The sequence below is a fragment of the Seriola aureovittata genome, chromosome 6, assembly GCF_021018895.1.
Source record: "Seriola aureovittata isolate HTS-2021-v1 ecotype China chromosome 6, ASM2101889v1, whole genome shotgun sequence".
Classification (NCBI taxonomy): Eukaryota; Metazoa; Chordata; class Actinopteri; order Carangiformes; family Carangidae; genus Seriola; species Seriola aureovittata.
The window spans coordinates 14948344-14968657 of record NC_079369.1 but is presented as its reverse complement, the minus strand read 5'-3'; the positions used below and the strand labels follow the sequence as shown (position 1 = coordinate 14968657).

The 20314-nt window shown below is 38.5% G+C and overlaps 2 protein-coding genes across 3 annotated transcripts in view; one reads left to right on the top strand and one right to left on the bottom strand.

Moving 5' to 3' along the window:
- Window positions 1-20314, bottom strand: part of psmd1 (proteasome 26S subunit, non-ATPase 1) — a 42921-nt gene that overhangs the window by 17271 nt on the left and 5336 nt on the right. The window contains exons 9-17 of the mRNA XM_056377970.1: window positions 20083-20211; window positions 19822-19910; window positions 19634-19712; window positions 19351-19524; window positions 19068-19179; window positions 18566-18762; window positions 18013-18108; window positions 17286-17350; window positions 1980-2094 (exon numbers count right to left, since the gene is read on the bottom strand). Of these exons, the coding sequence (XP_056233945.1) occupies window positions 1980-2094; window positions 17286-17350; window positions 18013-18108; window positions 18566-18762; window positions 19068-19179; window positions 19351-19524; window positions 19634-19712; window positions 19822-19910; window positions 20083-20211 (1056 nt within the window). The remainder of the gene's footprint in view (window positions 1-1979; window positions 2095-17285; window positions 17351-18012; window positions 18109-18565; window positions 18763-19067; window positions 19180-19350; window positions 19525-19633; window positions 19713-19821; window positions 19911-20082; window positions 20212-20314) is intronic.
- On the top strand, window positions 6968-15916 carry htr2b (5-hydroxytryptamine (serotonin) receptor 2B, G protein-coupled). 2 transcript variants are annotated; one of them, XM_056377972.1, is made up of 4 exons: window positions 6980-7513; window positions 7995-8591; window positions 12274-12474; window positions 13834-15911. In XM_056377972.1, exons 2-4 carry the CDS (start codon window positions 8330-8332, stop codon window positions 14790-14792), a joined length of 1422 nt encoding a protein of 473 aa, XP_056233947.1. In that variant the 5' UTR covers window positions 6980-7513; window positions 7995-8329; the 3' UTR covers window positions 14793-15911. The 2 variants fall into 2 exon arrangements, with proteins under 2 accessions (XP_056233948.1, XP_056233947.1); XM_056377973.1 differs by lacking the exon at window positions 12274-12474 and having other exon boundaries at window positions 6968-7513; window positions 13834-15916.

Here is a 20314-nt window from a genome sequence, read left to right as displayed (position 1 = left end):
CACCAGTCCACCACATCCTGTTCCTGATAGGTTGTCAGGGGGTTTAATTGAGGGTATTTACTGTCAGGCCCAATCAGCAGAGCAGGTCGACACAAAATGTGGTTGCTTAAGATCCTCTTAATCCATGTACAGTTGTCGACCGTTTTCTACAGACTTTTGCCTCAATGAGAGTTGAGTCTTTTCATAGGTTTCAATTCAGTACTGCTAAAAACTGGCTAGAGGCTTGTGTAAATAAATAGAACCGTGCAGAACATGCTTTACCACCACATAATTTCCATTTCAATACATATTTATAAAACCGTATCACATGACAGTGTACTGAAACGGTTCCTGCGAGTCTGTTTGGTGTTTAACATAAAATTTACAATGGTGAAAAATGTTTCCATCTAATTCAGCGAACAAGCCGAACTGTTCGGTGAAAGGCCAAAATGGCTTTCCTGTGCAGTTTTTTTTTTTTTTTACGTATACAACTTGTCTAGTAAAAATATCCAAAGCCCAAGGTGTACAAATGATGGCAAAGGAATATGCTCCATCTAAATAGGTGACCCACTTCTCCTGCCACAACATCATTACTCTCACCAAGGACCTAATGTGCTTATGGTCTTATTCCGGAAAATCCAAGCAGTGGAGCTTTGGAGCTGATCAGCTCTGTAGAACGCCTCTGTCTGATCTGGTCCAAAACACTCACTCTAGTGCTCCAAGGCTCAGGGTGCAATGAGCCATGACTCTACTTGGGCTAAGCCACCTGAGACTCATCAACCCACATAGTTAAACAACTCAGCAACTGGCAGCACGCAACACTTCTGTCTTCTTCACTCTCCTTTTCAGACTCCAATGAACCCAAACATGATGACAAGATACAGCCTGACGACTGTGAGCCAATTTAGGCCATTTTATCAGCAAATGTTACAAGAACTTTCCACAATTTATAAGTTCCTCTGTGCCGACCCTCTAGTAGTGCGTGAATTTCAAAAGGGTAGTGCTGTCCCAAATCAAACACTGCCACAATTTAGCACAATGTCAATGTGTTCTCCTTCCGCAGTCGCTGTTTTCACAAGTGTCAAAATACAGCTTGTCCCTCCCATTCCACCACATAGCCAAAATGGCGACCGTGGAGGGTGCGAGTGTGAGTATGGAAGTATGCAAATTGAGACAGCAATAGTCTTGTAGGATCAACTGGGGATAATTACAACCTATATTTGAGCCACACTCTCACACCCAGTTCATGGTTTCTAGTTTTTGTACAGAATTATTTGTTCTGAATGCATCACTACATCTGACAAGGGAAAAGTAACAATCTTTTCTCAGCCAATTCTGCAGGGGCTAAATAAAGTGAGTCCCCTCACAGAGGAGTTTGTGCAGAATAGGTGATCTTTGCATCAGTGATGCACATATTAAGCCAAAAGACAAAGAACGCACACAATAAATGAGGACAGTAGGGCCAATACTGCTTATGTGGATGAAAAAAAAAAGCTATCTAAGCATTTCTGGTACACAGCCTTACACTGATTCCAACAGGAGTATGCTCTTGTGCAGACATGTTATTAAATAAGAACTCATTATTTATAACTTGGAAGAGATTACTAGCAAAACAGGCTTAAGGCTATTTGTGTGGTAATGTGATGCAACATTTTTTTCCGTACAGCTCACTCTTGTGTATTGTGTCTTTAATGGGAGCTGGAAGATCACAGACATCATAAATTCTCAAATAGTGGCCAGGCCTTTTGAACCTCAACTAACTAGAGAACCACCGCTTTATTAGAAATAGGCTTTTATTTTATTTATTATTTTTTTATTTTATTTAATCTTTCTTTGTGTGATATCAATGTGAAGCTGCTGGCAAAACTCAGAAGTTCCTGACACTTTAACATTGAGTTGGAATAAAGGCAGCTGAATACCATGAGAGATAAAGGTAAGGTAAGGTAACCAAGTTAAGTAAAGGGGGGTGGGGGGTGGGGGGTTAAGGAGGAGGCACTCACCTTGTTGCCTGTCCCAGCGCAGCAGATGCCCAGAGCCATGGCAGCACCACAGCGAACATGAGGGTTGTAGCTCTCTGACAGCAGAGACACCACACTGGGACACTGCTCTGGAGTCCTGAAGAGAGACAGAGAAACATAGAAAAATTGAGGCTTCAGGATTTGAGGAGAGAGGACAAGAGCATGGGCTTCATCTTGCCCTGTGATCACTATATAAAACATGAAAAGGGGAAAAAAAGAAGATACAACCAGCACCGATACCTTGGATTAAGATAATAACAGTTAATAAATCTTTTCTAACAAAATATTACTGCAATTTGGAGGATAAATGTTTGGAGGATAAATGTAATTTTTAATTAATCACAACATATGTTTGAATGTGGTACAACACGTGGAGGATGCTTTTATAAATTAAGCCGATTGTGCCCACAATGATGAGGATGTGGGTTGCATGCTTGGGCAGGCTTTGAAATGCCTGGGATTTGTATCAATATGGTGCTAATTTGTACAACATATTAAAACACATAACATATAGAAGTGCCAATAACTAAATACAATAAACACATACATTTTAATTCCACAGCTGCATTCACCCTCAGATCTATAGGCTCACTGGTATTTTTGCTGTATTCAGAAAGTCTACAGGTAATATATGTCCAAAAGGAACTGTATGAGACAGAGATAGAAAATGTAATGTTTCTGGGAAAGAACTATACAAAGTGTAGAAAAAAGAGAGAAAGAGGAAAAGGACAGTGAAAGAGTTGGTTATGAAATATGCAGCTTTGATTTTTGTCTCTGAAAAAGTCTTTATGCCTTTTCTCCCAGTGGTGCTGCTGTTGTCAAATAAAGAGAACCAAAATCACACAGCCAAACTATTTCAGCCAAATCTTTGGCTCGAGATATAATTGCATGCATATTTTATACCATGTATATATGTGGATACTTAAAGTGAACTTCATGGTGCTAAATGATATTCTTGAGCACAGTGCAAACACAAACACTCAAATTTAATCTGCCCTGTTTTTGCTCTCCAGTCACAATGAGAGACTCTTCAATCAGCAACACTGAAGTTAAGTCCTGTTGTATCAGCTTTGAGTCACCAGGGGAAAAGGCCAAGCACCCATTAGGTGGTGTCCTGATTTCAGAAAAGGATGAATACATCAATCATTTTAGGATAACCCTACGACAATGTGTTGCATTTTATAATTGCTAGAAACTTTTAGCCATGTTGTGGGTTTTTCTGTTAGTCCTATAGAGATATTTCATTTGAAAGCAAAGGAAAAAAACAAGTATGTGGATGACGTAAACTGTTTTTTACCACCAACCTTATCTGACAATTCGCTTGAGAAAGCTTGTGCTGATAACACTGACTGGGCCTGACAGACGAGTTGATTGGTGAGATTACTCAGTGCCTTTGAATTTCACAGAAAGGTTTTATCTGCCTCAAACGACCAAAGGAAGTGAATCAACAAACTTGTAATCATATTTAAAATTTGTAGATCCAGTCAGAAAGCCTGCATCATAGTCCATCTCAAAGATCACCAACAGTCGAATCGCAGTGTGGATCTGGACCCAGATGCCATCCTATCTGGATTGGGATGTCTAACGTATAGATTACTGAGAATTATTACATTTTGTTGAAAGAAAGAGAAAACGATGTGTTAAAGCTGTTCAGCTGTTAAGATTTGTTGAGATTGTTTATTATAAAAATTGTTGAGACTGTTGGTTGAGTGTTGGAGTTAGCCATAAAGGAAAATGGAAAATCGAGCTACACTTTATTTCATTTTGTAAAATTAAACACTTCATTATAATTTTCCAAAAGCCCTGTTATGTAGTCACTCCTTATTAAAGCTGTTATTTACCTTGAAATGCTACAACTAACGTTTCTGACCTTTGGCCGAGGAAACTTTGTATAACTTGATCTATTTGAATTGATAACCCCCCCATCTGGTTTCCTTTGCCACAATGTTACTAAAATGTCACAGTGTACCAAGTGTTCAAACACTTTACTCCAACTGAAAGTGCTGCCTTTGGTTCTTACAAGGAACTAAAAGCTCATTCATCTAATGAAGGAAAAACAAGAGATGGATAAATCACCTAGCTGCGTTTAGAATAACTGGTTTATAAGCAAAATGAAAGGACTTTTAGAGTGACAGCTTTAGTAAAGACATCAGCTTCTATTTGCTATTTGATTTCACGTAACTGGGCCAGATTACTAAAAACCAAATAAAAAGAAAAATATACTACAGAAAAGAATAAATGCAATATTTTACGAGCTACAGCTACCTTATAGTGACCCATCAATTGTTCATGAAAGAATAGAAGGTGGCCAAGATGTTCACATCTTTCTGTCTACATTCAACTTTAGAGACAGTTGCCTAAATGTACACAATGTTCAATAAACAGATACTACTATGATTTTAGTTAACCCTCCATCAGTTCTGAACCAATAAATACCCTCAATTAAGTCCTGAAAATGATGTCCTAATAAGTAAAAACTTTCCTGTGGTTTGTATTTGACTTGTAAGTGTCATGTTCTCAAAGCATGGTTTGTTTGGAATTCGAGGCTTGGCTCAACCACTACATGAGGATTTAACTAAATCACAAATGGCAATCATGGCAACATCTTGCCTGCCTTTCAATTTCACCTGCACGGATTGAGTTTATTCTATTATGGTAGTCAGATGATTCCCTTCAATCCATACCTGGATGCTGACAAGATTGTAAGGCCCTCAGAGACAAATTTGTGATTTTGAGCAACATAAATAAATCTGGCTTGACCTGACCAATATGTAGGTTGTGAGTTGAGACTGTGAATTCTCTGATCCCAGCATTTGCAGAAAAAGTAAAGCATGCTGTGCATCCATTATAGAAATAAAAATGTATGACACGGGCCATCAAAAGTTTAAGCGCTTTTGATACACTGAGAACTTATGACAAATTTTGAATGCGATAGTGGACTACAGTAGCTTGAGACACAATTGAGAAAACTTAGCTGTGGCTTTTGCAAATAGTTTAAGCTAAAGCCTTTTCAACCTTTTCAAAGTTAAAGATAGGCCAATTACCTTCAACCATCAGCAAAAATGGAAGAAGAAATCAATATCCAGCATTTGTTTCATCTGAAAAAGCAGTGAAGCAGTGATGTAGTGATGTCTGTATTTCAAGCCACACTTAAATATCCTCTTAATGTGTTATGGCCTTACAAACCTCAGAATGAATTGCAATACTATTGAAAAAGAGAGATAAAAAGAGAAAGAATAATAAAAACTGAAATATCTATCGAAGACACTTGTTAAATGTAACAGTAGACAATGAAACTTTCAGCAGTGCGCAGTGGTGCGGCTGTACTCAAAGACCCTTGTATAAAAGCTCAAAGACTTTATTGGTCATATGCAGTAGGATTAGAAAAATAAATATTTACTTAAAAAAGGTCACAAAAATGCAATAGGCTTTTACTCCACTGATTAATTTTTCTCTATGATCATATGTCCATACCTCACATTTATTATGGTGTGAGTGACAGGTTGATAAAGGTTTAACTCCCCCTAAGAAGCAACATACATATTGAAAGGTCAGCGAAAGACGCAGGAATACAGCTTAGCCAAACAAATTACTGATAGGTTTTTCCTTCCATGAAATGTGATCTTGGCAGTTATTAATGCACTCTAACTGCAAGAGAGCAGATCTGATTAGCTTGCTTCCCGTCTGTTACAACCAGTCAGCCAAATAAATCATGAAAGCACCTGGACAATGTTAATATTAGACAAATTAAGAAGCTGTGTGGCTTTTATACATGTAGTTAACACTTATAAAAAAAAATTAAAAATCAAGCAATGTATGGCAAATGGGAAAAGGGGAAGAAAAAAGCTGTGAGTAACAACAAATGTGCTGATCATAAAAGGGAAAGGGAACTGATTATATTGTTGACGTGATAAGCTATTGAGAAAATAGAAATCATTGTATTTTTAAAACAACATGATATATGGTGTTCAAATAATAATAATTTCACAAGAACAAAAACTGCTGATTGTTACAGCAAAAAAGGTTGCAAGCTGAGCCAGCAAGATTGGATGTCATTCTTAAAAAGTGCCTGCGTGGCAAGTATTTCATGTGATGGCAGAGGTCAGCATACCTTTAGCAGTACACCAAAAGCTGCCACTGGCGTCACAAAAATCAAGAAATTAACAGAGAAATGAGAAAAAGTCAGTAGATGTTGGATAGGTGACCTCAGATCTTTCCTGTAATAAATGTGGGTCAGCTTAGACTCTGGTTGTTAACACTAGCTGCCTCAAATTAGAAATGCACTTGCTTTCTTCTGAGACATTAGAATTTAAACACCATTCCATCTAGATCCAAAACTTAACTCATTTGAAAAAGATGATCAAAGGGATCCTATGCAGGACAGTATCATATGAGGATAATAGCACTGTAAGTGAATTAGGGAGATTGATTCAGCTAAAACATTTGCTCTTTGGACAGTTCTTCGCTGGGAGACGTAAGGATATACAGATCCAAGTGGGGGGGGGGGGGGGGGGGGTTACTGGCCGTATTTCTCACATTTTCTTGTGAGAATCACTCAGCATCATCTGGTTACTGTAAACTCAAGAGATTGTTTATTTCTACATGTTTTAATGTCTTGCATCTGCTTTTAAAAGTATAACAATGAGTGCACACAGAGAATACACATTTTGACTTGTTAAGGCAGGGAGATCAAAGGAAAAAAACAAATATGGTCTAAATTTTAAATTTAATCATCTAAATGAAATTAGGATTGTATTTAAATGACTTTTGCAGCCTGAAAATGTGAGCTCATTGAGGACAAAATGGAAAATCTACAGTGTACATGCACCTCACCAAAACCCCAAAGGTTTCTCCCCATAAGCCACTACTACCTCCCCCAGCACTGCTTGCTTCAAATAGAGGAGAGAACAGAAAGTGACAAATATAAACAGTGGGACGGCTGTGTTGAAGGAAATTACCTCCCAGAACCACTGGCATGTTGCCAGCATGAAGACATTCATCTGTTTTGTACAGAGTCTGACTCACGGGCATGACGGAGAGGAGGGAGGGGAAAGTGAGAGAGCGAACAAGACGGTAGAGAGTTCGAGCTGATCACAGGCTGTGAACAAGAGGCAGCGAGTGGGAGAGAGGCAGACGAGCCACAACATCTGAAAGTTTTAAACCTGTGATCGCGGTAGGTGATGCGAAACAAGACTGGGGGTTCCTCCAGCATGTGGAAGGAAAACAAATTCCACATCATGGACTACTTCAGACAGAGACAGATTTAGGTTTTGCTGCTGAGGGAGGGCATTCTTTGTCACATTCTTATTTAAGGAGAGTGGAAATATAAAGATGAGATAGGGGATGTTAAAAAAGTAAACTAAGTGGTGTACAAACACCAAAACGCATTAGGTGTCTGGCTGCACTGTGTTCCAGCGCAAAATGCTGCTTTAATGTTTATGAAAGACGTGGCGGCTTGAGAAAACACTTCAAGAATTGAAACGTCAGAGAGCAACAAACTTTACCCTCAGGAGCAGGTAAGAAACTTTTGCAAAATCACAATTAATGGAAATTGACACTGTTTTGTATTTTGCTATTGCTTAAGTGTAATATTGTGTAATCCGTTCCAGATAAAGGTGTGTACATTTTTATAGATGTACATGCTTAGACTGTCGACAGCGAGACAAGTCTTGTACCTTTAATATAAAATCTGACGGAGGTTTTTAAGTAATTTTAAAACCAACCTCTGTTTTTAAAACTTTTATAAATTTGTTTTATAATTACTTTAAACTATTGAGTAACACAGCAGAAATGGAAAAAACATGTAAACTACTATATCCTATATTTTCCAGCTTGGTACATTTCTTTTCCATAATGCGGAAACAGTAATAATCACCACACAGGAAAGACCCTCTTCATTTGTAAACATAAACATCTCATTATTACGTCAACATTCAGACAATTAAAGCAAATGGGTAACAAGGTATCCTTTAACTGACCTGTTTGTCCTTTTTAAAGGATGCACCGGATGACAGAGTTTCAAATGCCTGGGAAAGTGAGGACCCCTGCTATCATTTCACTGTGGAATTACTAATCGTGTTGGGATTACTGCCAGCACTGGAAGCCGTAGTTGTTGGACCCGTTTTCGGTGGATCCTCTACTGATTGTCAGCTATTGCTTTTGGTTTGTACATTAAACAAGGGATGACATACCCTGTTCACTGGCCCTGAGCTGTCCCACCCTACCCTCTGCCCTTGCCTGTGGGACCCAGTGACCATGCTGACCGAGTGTCCAACACCAGGAAGATCAGAGCCCCGATCCACGCTCAGGCCTGCTGTAACCTCTGCAGCAACATGTCTCAGGCAGTCGCGGCTCTACTCGGGACTAACAGCTCACGGTCAGGAGAAGAGTCCGGGGTTGAGCTGAAATGGGCTGCCCTGCTTATTGTCATGGTCATCATCCCCACTATCGGAGGTAACATCCTGGTCATTCTTGCTGTGTCCCTTGAAAGGAAGCTGCAGAACGCCACCAACTATTTTCTGATGTCACTTGCTGTGGCTGATCTGCTGGTGGGACTCCTAGTGATGCCCATTGCCCTCGTCACTGTTCTCTACAGTAAGTTTAGACTGGGGCCTTTGCGTTTGAAAACCTGATTTTATCTCTAATCTTTGAAACAAGTCTTAGTCATACAAAAGCAATAAATACTTGACTCTGCTGGGAGAGAAATGTTCAATGCTCAGATCAATTCCTTGACACCATTCTGATGAAATGTTAAAACAAATGATGAACCTTAATCTAACACCTTGCTATGTTTGAACTGTTTTTAATCCCTATAGGCTACAGAAGTGAGTGTGTCTGTGGGATGGGGACAAGCAGCTGCAGAGATTTTTAAAATTTTCCATTTCATCTGAAAATTGTATGTAACTTTTATTAGCCTTAATAATATAGCAAGAAAAACAAGCCAACATGCATAGGGGTAGCAAAAGTGGATAAAAATAGTTGGTGAGGACACTAGATACAATCACAACTCTCTAAACAAATTACTCTAGATGAAATATAACAAGAGATAGTGGGCAATAAACATGCTACTTCCTCTGGCAGTGCTAGGGCAGCAGTTGAACAGCTTGGATTAAACTACTGTTCTGGAGATCATTACACAAAGACAAAACATGCAAATGATAACCATTTTATTTTAATTCCAGTGAAAGTGCTGTTTAAAAACTGCTGCAAAGAAATTTATTCAAATTCCTATTGTCTATGTTTTTATACTACTACAAAATACAAGCATTTATTCCCCAGTAATTCAAATGGAGGATGATGAGCCAGATCATAATTATGTCTCACACACACTGAGAATATAGTGCGAAACTGGACTGATTGTTGTCTATGCATGTTATCCATGAGAACTGATGTGTTACACTGATAGGCCTGCACAAGTCAAACTGTGCATCTTATCTTAATGCAGAAGTTATATAAGCAACAGCCATACAATTAATTTACTATTATATCGATACTAAAAAAGGACCACAACTGACAGGGTTTCCACATAACATAGTGAATGTATTTAACCTAAATAATAGAAAAAGGAATAAACTCCGCTCTTCAGTTTCATGACTCCTTAAATTTTTTCCCTTTTAAAAGATGCTTAAATTGAAGGGGCTATGAAGGCTGAGGGACTAAAACATACCCCGTATATCATTAGAAGAAACATAAAGCTCAAAAGACAAATATGGAAAAAAAAAAGGTAATATGTAGTCCTGATCTGTAGGTTGGGATCCAACGCAGTGAGATGTAAAAGCATTCATGCCTGCCTTCGTGCCTATCTCTGTGACTGAGAGAAGCGCATGAGCACAGTTTCATTAAAAGCATAAAAGTACAGCTTAATTTAAAATAGAGCAGTTTAAATTTTTTGGGTTGGTAGAGGGCCAGTGCAGAATTTGTTAAAAACTTAAAAGTTTGAAAGTGATTATATTCCCTTACATGTAATAATTAAAAAAACAATATTGTATAATAATATGATGTATGATAATATATATTATCATAGGTAATGACATTTAAACATAATGATTCACTGTATCAATGCAATAATCATGTCGGCTAATGTATTTGGGGAAAAGAAATCTTGGAAATATATTCTTCAGTAGACAAATATTTTTTCAGACTCAAGCAGCTGTCATTACTCTCCTTTTTAGGCAGATGAAGCTCACAGTACTGAGGTGAGAAAGGAGAGGTCATGGGGACATAAACATGCACAAACAGTGTTTGTGTGAAAGGCTGGTGTGAAGCATAGCAGGGCTATCAACAGTATGGACATTCAAACTGCCAGACAGGATCAGTTTCTCATGAGAAGCACAGAGTAATGCAGTGCAGGACAGGGTATACTGTCTATGGTTAACCAGCAGAACATCACTGATTTACGGCCCCAATTCCCAAAACTGGCAGAGAATGGCTTTAGATAAAAGATCAATGTTATTGCAAGGCCACAAAGCATTCGATATTTAATGGTAGTGTAAACAGGGTTAAAGAAGATGCTTCGATTTAACCTGAAAAGGCAAGACAAGAAAGTGACTGGATTACAGTTACACACCTGTAAGAACTGCCAGGCATTTTCCACATCTGCTAGACAGATGACTTCGATGCATACAGGCAAACCTGATATTTAAAATGTGAGCAGTGTAAAATATTGTACTGGGCGACAAAACACTATCAACGAGAATTTTTTTGAATTGACAAATGATTTGGTTCTCTACCTCTGTAATTGCTTCTCTTTTATTTAAAGAGCTGTGGATCAGAGGATTTTTTTGTCTGTGTAATCCACTACACTACTTATATGACTATAAGTATAACTATAAGTGACTATGAGTTGATAAACAAGCCACAAAAAAGAAAATTCATCAAACCAATATATCAGAACAAAAATACTACAAAAAAAAAAAAAATCAATTGTTTGCTTAGAAACCTGAGCCTATTCCTTTCAAAAGGCCTGCACAATAATGTAATTATTGTGAGTGTGACTTATCTTATGTGACACAAGACCAAGAAACTAATACAACCTCACTTGCTCCAATGCGTGGGAGGTGAAATTTACATGTGAAATAGATTTTTGCAGAGGACGTCTCAATTTAATTAAACAGAATAAAAAGATGTCCATTTCTATAGCTATTTGGACCTTGCAAGCTACAGTGTTAATTAAATTAGGCATGGGACGTGTGTGTGTGTGTGTGTGTGTGTGTGTGTGTGTCTACTAAAGTGAGCAAAGTATTTATCAATGAATAAGCTAACCAGATGAAACCTAATCAAAACTATGACTCAAGAATTCCCCCAAAAGTGACAAGAAAGTGGTGGAAGGAAAGGAAGGGGAGGGTGGCATAACAAAAGAAAATTATGTAAAGGAATATTTCCAATAGCAGTGTTTTGCAATGTTAATGGGTGACAGGACAAAAGCCAGAACAATTACTTGCCAATTTTATGCCTGGAACAGAAAATAAACACTACTGTTGAGCATAGTCTCCACATCTACATAAAGAGCTTGTAGCTCCATAAACACTCAGTGAACCCTCCTTTTTCCAGTAAAGTTCTTCCTCACAGAGATAAACAAACACCAATCTTTTGCATGAGTGTTACTTCTAATCTCTTGCCATTGTGGTACATCTCCCATAACCAGCAGTGTGCAAAACTCAAGTTCTTTTTGGAATGGAGATGGGTTACACATTGTAGTTACGCATCATATGAGTTACTAAATGTAGAGACACTACCACAGATAACAGATTGTACAAATGATATATAAAAAAAAACTAGATACTAGGTTGTGTGCCTCCCAGTTGCAGGAAATATGGTCACAATCTCCACATCTGTGTGAGTGTTGAATAACAGCCAAAAGCATTTTTACAGAACATTATGATGTTACAGTGCAGTTGACTGGTGACCATTTGGATATAAACTGTCATCATTTCATCCTATTTGACACTTGTGTTAAATTGTGTCAAAGTAGTGTATGAGTTTGTGAGTTGTGGCCAAGAATGTGTTTTGTGAGGCCACCATGACTTTGAACTTTGCCCGCCAAAATCTAATCAGTTCATCTTTGAGTCCAAGTGAATGTTTGTGCCAAATCTGAAGAAATTCCCTCAAGGCATTACTGAGATTTTGCGTTTATGACAATGTGGGGGACAGACGTACGGACAACCCAAAAACATAATGCCACTGGCCCTGGCTGTCATGGGGGAGAGGCATAAAAAACAACTGCAAGACAACAGTTTAAAATCTTACAGGATTCATTTCCTTCTCATCTTCTCTTTAGACTCTGGCTGGCCTCTTCCGGAGTTCCTCTGCCCCATATGGCTCTTCCTTGATGTGCTGTTTTCTACTGCATCCATCATGCACCTATGCGCCATTTCACTGGATCGCTACATTGCCATCAAGAAGCCAATCCAACACAGTCAGTACAAATCCAGAGCCAAAGCGATGGTGAAGATCGCACTGGTGTGGCTCATATCCATTTGTAAGCACATAAATTCAGATTTAATTTAACTCCAATTCCTTGACATAAAATCAATGGGCAGACCTTGTTTATAGACTCAGAAATATTTGCCAGATGCAATTAAAGGAGATACTATACAAACAGCAACCTGTAAGCTACAACATACATGGGAAATAATTACGGTACGTGAGGGGCATCTGTGACAGTGAACCTTAGAGATGTTACTGATAATATCCTAAGGTGACATCCCAGTCAATTTTCATGACATTGGAGTTTTTCCAAAGGTCAATGTAGTTTGTGCAGCCAAAGCAAGCTGCACTACTGTGGGTAATTAGGTGTAAAAATTAAAGTACCAACAATAAACTAACAAAACCTAACAGCACAATATGGTTAACTGCAAACCTGACAAAATGGCTCACATTTAGCAACAGCTAAAATGTTTGGGTGGTGTTTATTTCTGGCTTTATCCAAGTGGCCTAAAAAGCTGAAGGAATTGAGTTATTTCAAAACAAGAGGGAAATTAAAAGATAAAAAAAAGGCAGTTCACATCTACACTCCTGCATACAAACAAAAGCTACAAAAAAGAGACTCTACAATCTGTAAAGACTGGATGGCGACAGGCTTGCACAGAACATTAAATGTGTCGCTTTATAGTTTTGAGAATGAAAGTTTTAAGAATAGAAAGCATTCCTCCTTTATAGTCCTTTTGATCATCAAAACTCATGGCAAGTTAAGCACTTTTCTGCATTTATCCTCCATAGATCTTATCTGAGTGTTGAGGTTCATTATTCAAGATTGGCTAATCATTTTAGTTTTCCCATAAGAAACTAAAGAGTAAAAATTTTGGCCATTTCACTGAGGCGTTACTGTGCTCAGTGCCCAGTTCTCAGACCACTAAAAGCGCAGTCCGTTTGGCTGTCGGGTTTGGTTACATTTGAGCTGCATTTCATGAGTAAAACCAGAAGATCAGATGGAATGAAGGGAGCAGCACTTAACACTGCTGACAGCAGAAGAGCTTTTACCCTGACTGTATACTGGTGCTCTGTTTAAGAGGCATCATGGCAGGCCATGGATGATTGCTTTACTTGATTTTAAAAACACAAAAGGAATTTCTGCAACCAGAACTTGCCTTGGTATTCGTTACATTACCCTTTTATTAAAACATCAATCTTTTTTTCAATTACTGCTACTACCATATTTATGAAATGAAAAATGAAACACCGAAACATTTTTCCCTCAGATGAAAAACAAACATAAATGTAGCTGGTGTTGAGAATATCAAAAGTAAAATAATTCAACTGTTAGTAGCTCATTATCAGTTCATCATTGTTATAACAAGTGCCAATTGTTGCAATACTAACTGTTGTTGTCATATTACAGGTATCGCAATCCCGATTCCAATTAAGGGGCTTAAGGACTACCATCTAACCACAAATGTCACCTTCAACATTAACCACACATGCCTGCTGAAAACAGACACCTTCCGGGAGTTTATCATGTTTGGCTCCTTGGCAGCATTTTTCATCCCTTTGACCATCATGATGGTCATCTACCTGCTTACTGTCCAAGTGTTGCGCAAAAAGGTTTATTTGCTCAAGTCAAAGGTGAGCCAGCGCTTTAGCTACCCGACAGTCTCCACAGTTTTTCAAAGGGAACATGGTGTGACCTCACCTCAAGCAGAGCAACTGAAAATGCTAGACAGCAGACTTCCCAGGATGCAAGAAAAATCAAACACGGGAACAACGAACTCTCCTACAGGAGATGAAATGTCCTTTCGCAGAATGTCAACAATAGGCAAGAAGTCAATGCAGACTCTGAGCAATGAGCAGCGTGCCTCAAAGGTGCTAGGCATAGTCTTCCTTTTGTTCGTGGTAATGTGGTGCCCTTTCTTCATCACTAATATTACCTCTGTGCTGTGCACCAGCTGTGATGTTAATGTAATCGCTCGCCTCATGGAGATCTTTGTTTGGGTTGGTTATGTGTCATCAGGTATCAACCCACTTGTCTACACCTTATTCAACAAAACCTTCAGACAGGCATTCGCGCGTTATATTACCTGTAATTACAAAAGCTGTGCAAGTCATAGGCCAGGAAGGCACCCAAGGGCTTCAAATGCAGATCGGACCTTTGCACGGATTTCATTCAGGTCTTCTATGGCAGAAAACTCTAAACTGTTCATGAAACGGGGAATGAAGAATGGCATTGGAGCAGTGAGCTACCAAAGTCCACTAAGGTGCCGGCAAACACCTGCACAGTCATCCACTGGTGTTGTGTTAGACACAATCCTTCTGACTGAAAATGAAGATGGTAAGCAGGAGGAACACGTTAGCTGTGTATAGAGCTATTTGGAAAAATTATCCAATTAAAAAGGGAGCACTTGAAGTGGATCAGATCTACGGTGCAAACTTTACATCTCTTTAAAGACAAAATGCTAGCTCTATCATCATAATTCAAAATGCATGATTGGAAGCTGCTGTTGCACTCACTTTGATACAAGGTCAGGACTTACAACAAAATCTAGCTGTTTGTTTATATCAGCAATGTTTTTTTTATAACAAAAGCAGGAAAAGGCAATATTTTCAAGTATGTCATTCTGGAAAAACACACAAAATGTTACTTTTCATCCATAATAATAAAATTCCTCCATTATATTTATGAATATATATGGTGAAAATATTACTCGGTGGGTTTTTAAAAACAGGCTACTTCAACACTGTGAATTTTCAAAGACAGCGTTCATAGACCATTCATAGCGCACACAAACAGAGTTTGAGGATGTGAAAGGTCTATGAAAGGTCTAGATTCAACAAAGTTCAGGCCACCAGACAAAAATGTGAGGAATGAAGACATTATGACAAGCCGTAAACCCTATGATTGCAGTATATAATATATTCCTTTGCTGATCCTTTCAACTTAGGCTAACTAAATATGCGGTAAACCATTGCAGACTACATGCTTATATTTTCAGACAGCCACAACTATACATTTCAAATCTCTTTTGCAACAGACACATGCATTGCACAATGCATTGTTCTCTTGATATGACTTATTTTATTACTTTCTTATTTTATTTGCTGGACCTATGGGAAGCGCTTTTGTATGAGTATTGCAGCCTGATGTTTTAACATGCTAAAAGATTTCCATGTTAAAGACTGTATATAAGAATGAACAAAATCCAGAATAAATGGAAACCTAAATGTGTTCAATAAAGTATTTTCTGTGTCGCTGAACTGAAAGAAAACCGTACCAATTTTGAGCATGTGTTCTTTCACTGTTAATGTTTACACTCTTATACTATTTCAATTTAAGTACAAATGCCTCACTTGTGAACCACATTGATCAAAGCACAATGAGAGTTAACCATACTGCCTTAGAAGGCAAATACTGTTACTTAAAGGTGACTCAATACAGCTGAATATATTTTTTTCTCTAAACGCCAGCAGATATTATCTAATGAAGGACTACTGTAACATATCCCTGGGATTGTAGATTTAAATGGGCAAGTAGGAAAAGTGTATGAATGTGTATTCAGCAGCAATTTTCCAGTCCCTTTACCCTTATTAATAACAGATTGTAGTATTTTTTTTAAGCAAGAGCACTTCCAAATACATAATAATTAAATGGCACAAATTCAACCTAGTAAACAAAGTATGAAGTAAGTGTGTGATTAATGCTGCAAGAAATACGAACTTTAGATACGGCTCGTTGCACTTGGTATGTGAGTTTGGAGAGTGTCACTGTTCTATTTTTACATAGATCACACCTGTCTCATTGTTAACAAACAGGAACTGTGTTGATTTAGACTGAATAGAAGAAACGTAAGACATTTACATATGGAGGTGTCCTGCTTCTGTGCAAGTGAGCATGTTTGGAGAGTGGAGGGAGTTATCCTTGAGCCATTAGGGTGGGAAGCTGGAGAAAAGGAGGCCAACTGAATTGTTCTGGTTCAGAAGTCTTTCTAAACACTGCGAAGAGTTACACAAGGTTTATCTAGCGGCCAATTGATCACAGAATATCACATAGCCTTTTTTGGGCTTAAAAATGTACACCAAGATATTTGTGCACTGGCTAGGCTCTCTGTTTAACACTACTCTAGTCTCTGATGGCTAAATCCCTATAAATAGTCAGGGAAGAAAATGTGTGAGTGACAATGACAAGAACGTCCAGCCTCCGCTGACAGACGAATACCTTCCATAAAGACCAGGAAGTTATTACAAATTCTAGACAACAGTGTAACAGAACTAAAAATGTGTCTGATCCTGGCCCACAGAAACCATGATAAAGAATAAATAAATGCTTCATTTAAAAATAAAAACAGGATTACAAAGGTTCCTGGATAAGCAGTGCTGTGTCCACACTGTGCTTACACTGTGCTTACGTCCAGTCTTGAGTGTAGCCAGTGTTTTTACTAGTTCTAATCAAATAAGGTCAAATGAGTTTGTTTAAGTTTTGTATGGAAAGCAGGAAACGGTAAAAAAAATTAGTGATATATTTATGATAAACTCATTAGACAACCTAGGAGATTACACTGAATATTGTACAATGGAGTCTATTTCAGAAGTAAATCTTTAATAAAAAGGTTCCTCTATTGCTAGTCGTTTCCATGCTATACCAACATGAAGCGAATTTTTCACAAAACTGTTTTTTCTTTCACAAAGTGAGCCAAACTACACAAATGAATCAGCATTCGCTCAACAAAGTGGTGTGTGTTAGTGTAGGGATAAGAACTGCAATTTTGGCCAAGACCTTGAGGTTTCAAAAAGAGAGGCCTCTGGTGGATGTAAAGAAACTAAGCAGTGTTCATAGTTCAAGTCATTCAGTCTGAATCTTACCTGAACAGGATGAAGCCGATGGACTCGACAGCAGCCCTTCTGACGTCATCATTCACATCACTCACCTTAATTGAGATAAGCAAAGCAGTCAAACAACCAAAGTAGATACTAACAGTCATCAATTCCTGCAAGTAGCCTTCATGATACAGCTCCCTTTTAGGTTGCAGTATGAGGCACATGTGCCACTATCTAATAGCTTTAGCTTGTATAAAGGCACCATCTACAGGACAACAGGCTGAACTGTTCACACCTCTCAAGTATGTTGTGTTTGCAAATGTAGCCACTGAAAGCACACTGAATGACACATACATGAATCCTTAAATTGTAGTATCATCATTTTAAACTGCGGTTTAGCAAACCAGTTCTTAATGTTAGCCCCAACACTAATTTCTGGTTGTTCTACCAATTAGCATTGGTTTCAATAAAAACTTTCTGGACTTAATGAATTCAGAACTTCAAATCACACATTCACAAACAGTTAAGGGCATCACTGTTGTCCTCTGTAAAAGATAAGAATCATTAATCCTTAATCATTTAAGGATAATCAAATCTTTCCCTTCCAACAGAAGATAGTATCAATTGTATTTAATAAACATAAAGTAATATGAATTATGATGCCAGCTACAGTTACACAGCCTTGTTCATTGCGCTTGGCATCTGTTTCACTACCAGCATGATAAACCTGTCTTTCACTCAGTGAAATACTGTGTTGTGAAGAAAGACTCACAGCGACATGTAGCAGGCGTCGAATGGCCTTGTTGTTCCCGGAGCCGCAATAGGCCATTCCCACAGTGTACATACCAGAGCGCCGCAGGATGGGGTCCTATCATAGACAGTGAAAGGAAGCAGAGCTTTGAGTCTTTGTGTGTGAATTTGTAATGTACAACTAAAATAAACATAATTTGAGTCATTTCCCATATCAAGCTCTTATGGAAGGGCTTCTGGCACACAGTACAGAGGAAGAGCCTCCCATATGACATGAAATACACAAACAAAACCTGGGGTTGTATGAGTACGTGCAGGATTCAGTGTATCAAACATTAGAACTTGTCACTGCAAGGTTATGAAGTGCAATGACCTTATAAGACACTGAGTTTTTTTTTTTGTAATACCCTCCCACCTACATTTTCTTTTTGAATTAATCCAGCTATTCCAAATGTATCGTGCTACTATAGGCATAAGCTGTACCACTGCCACAAAAATAAAGAAAATCTTCCTTGTTGTTGGAAAATAAAGCAACTCTGACCTTATGGTGTACAAGATTTGCATTCCAGCCTTACCTTGTCCCTGCAAAGGCTTTCAATGAGGGCATCAGCCTCCTCCATACGTCCATACATGACGAGGGCAATTCCCACTGCCAGGCCACGTAAGATCTTCTCGTGCTGTGTTTCCTGAGCATAGCCTACCATGTCCTCAATGGCCTGGGCTGACTTGGAGCCCAGCATGACCAGACCCAGAGCCAGGCCTGCAGCTTCACCTGGGAGGTTACATGATATTGTCAGAATTGCCCAATCAACAGATATTTCTTAGTGTACATTTCTACACTAGATTAAACAGCTATGCATATTATAGACATGTGGCAAAATCATTAGCCGTAGCATACAGGATAAAGGAGTTTGTTAGTTCTTGTTTTTATCTGTTTGACCACACATCATTCATTTCAGTTATTAACAATCTGGTCAAGACGAGCAGGAAGTAAAAATGCTTATAATAGATTTTTGTTAAAAGGTTATTTTTAGTAAGCACAATGGTGAAGACCAGAACTGTCGACTGCCTACATACCGGTGACAGCATCATCCTGGTACAGGTTGGACTTAAGGAGGTCGTAAACATCCTGTCTGGCTGTGCCCAATGCAGCCAAACCAAGGCCAAGGGCACCACCATGGCGAACAATCTGTGCAAAAGAAGAAAGCAGACCATGAGAGATGGAACACAAAACATAAAACCAACCAGCTGACAAAGTGATTTCAACTAGCTGCAGGTCTCAGCTAATTATTTTGTGACTCACATTCAAGTATATATTTGACAATAAACCAGCATTCAAAGTAAACATCAAAATACTCACATCATTGCTGGCGTTCTTGAGCTGACTGAGCAGGTAGTCAATAATGTCCCCGCCATGGTTGGCATGAATGAGTCCCAAAGCGTACAGGCCTCCTCCCTCCTGGTAGGCTGAGCCAGGGGACGTGTCTTTGGGCAAGTAGGTGGCCATTAACTGGAGCGCCTCTTTCTCATGGCCCTGAAAAAAACACAACATGTTATGTTCAAAATTAAATACAGAATCTGGAATAAAATTAATTATGTTTTTTGATTTGCAATATATTCTCATCATTGTGACATAAATTTACCTTGTGGATGACACCCAGACTTGCTGTAGCTGTGAACTTTGCCCAGTTGGTGGCTCTTGCAAGCCATTCCAAGTTTTCTCTATTAAGTACAAACAAAAGTTTTAGTCTAAATGTCACTTGGAGTAAGTATGTTTTATGTCTCTCTATTCAAGCTATGGAATAAGATTGTTGTGTTCTGGCACAGTTACCTCAGGAACTGGTCACTTGTGGTTCCCGTGTGCATGAAAGAGTTAGCTATTACTGTGGCTGTGTGGCAAACTGAATTTCGGACTGCATCCTGGAATGATGAAGAAAAGAAAAAAAAAAAAGCTCACATGGAAGCTGTAACAACACATTCAGTGACACAATCTGCAGTTCATCAGATCAAGCAAACAATAGTTTATGTTTATTTATAGTTTATAATCAATTATATTCTCTAACCATTTTATCTTGTTGCTAGCCTACATTACCTTTGTGTTTTTGAGGATCATTAGATCTGTGTTGTTATTTCGGATTAGGAACTGCAGGTGCAGCTCAATGGCCATCTCCCCGCTAAGGATTTTGATCATCTTGGCATTCTGGTCTTTGGGCTCATCTTTCTACAAAAACACAGAAAAGCAATATGATGATCTGTCAAATAAATCAAAGTTGCTCTATTTTGATAGAAAAATGACAACTGGCACCTGGTATCGCAAAAGTGCT

Excerpts from the sequence above, each read along its gene's own strand:
- htr2b (XM_056377972.1), top strand. The coding sequence starts at position 8,330 with ATGTCTCAGGCAGTCGCGGCTCTACTCGGGACTAACAGCTCACGGTCA. Across the intron at positions 8,592-12,273 it reads CCTCGTCACTGTTCTCTACA|ACTCTGGCTGGCCTCTTCCG; the intron begins GTAAGTTTAGAC and ends TCTTCTCTTTAG. Across the intron at positions 12,475-13,833 it reads GGTGTGGCTCATATCCATTT|GTATCGCAATCCCGATTCCA; the intron begins GTAAGCACATAA and ends GTCATATTACAG.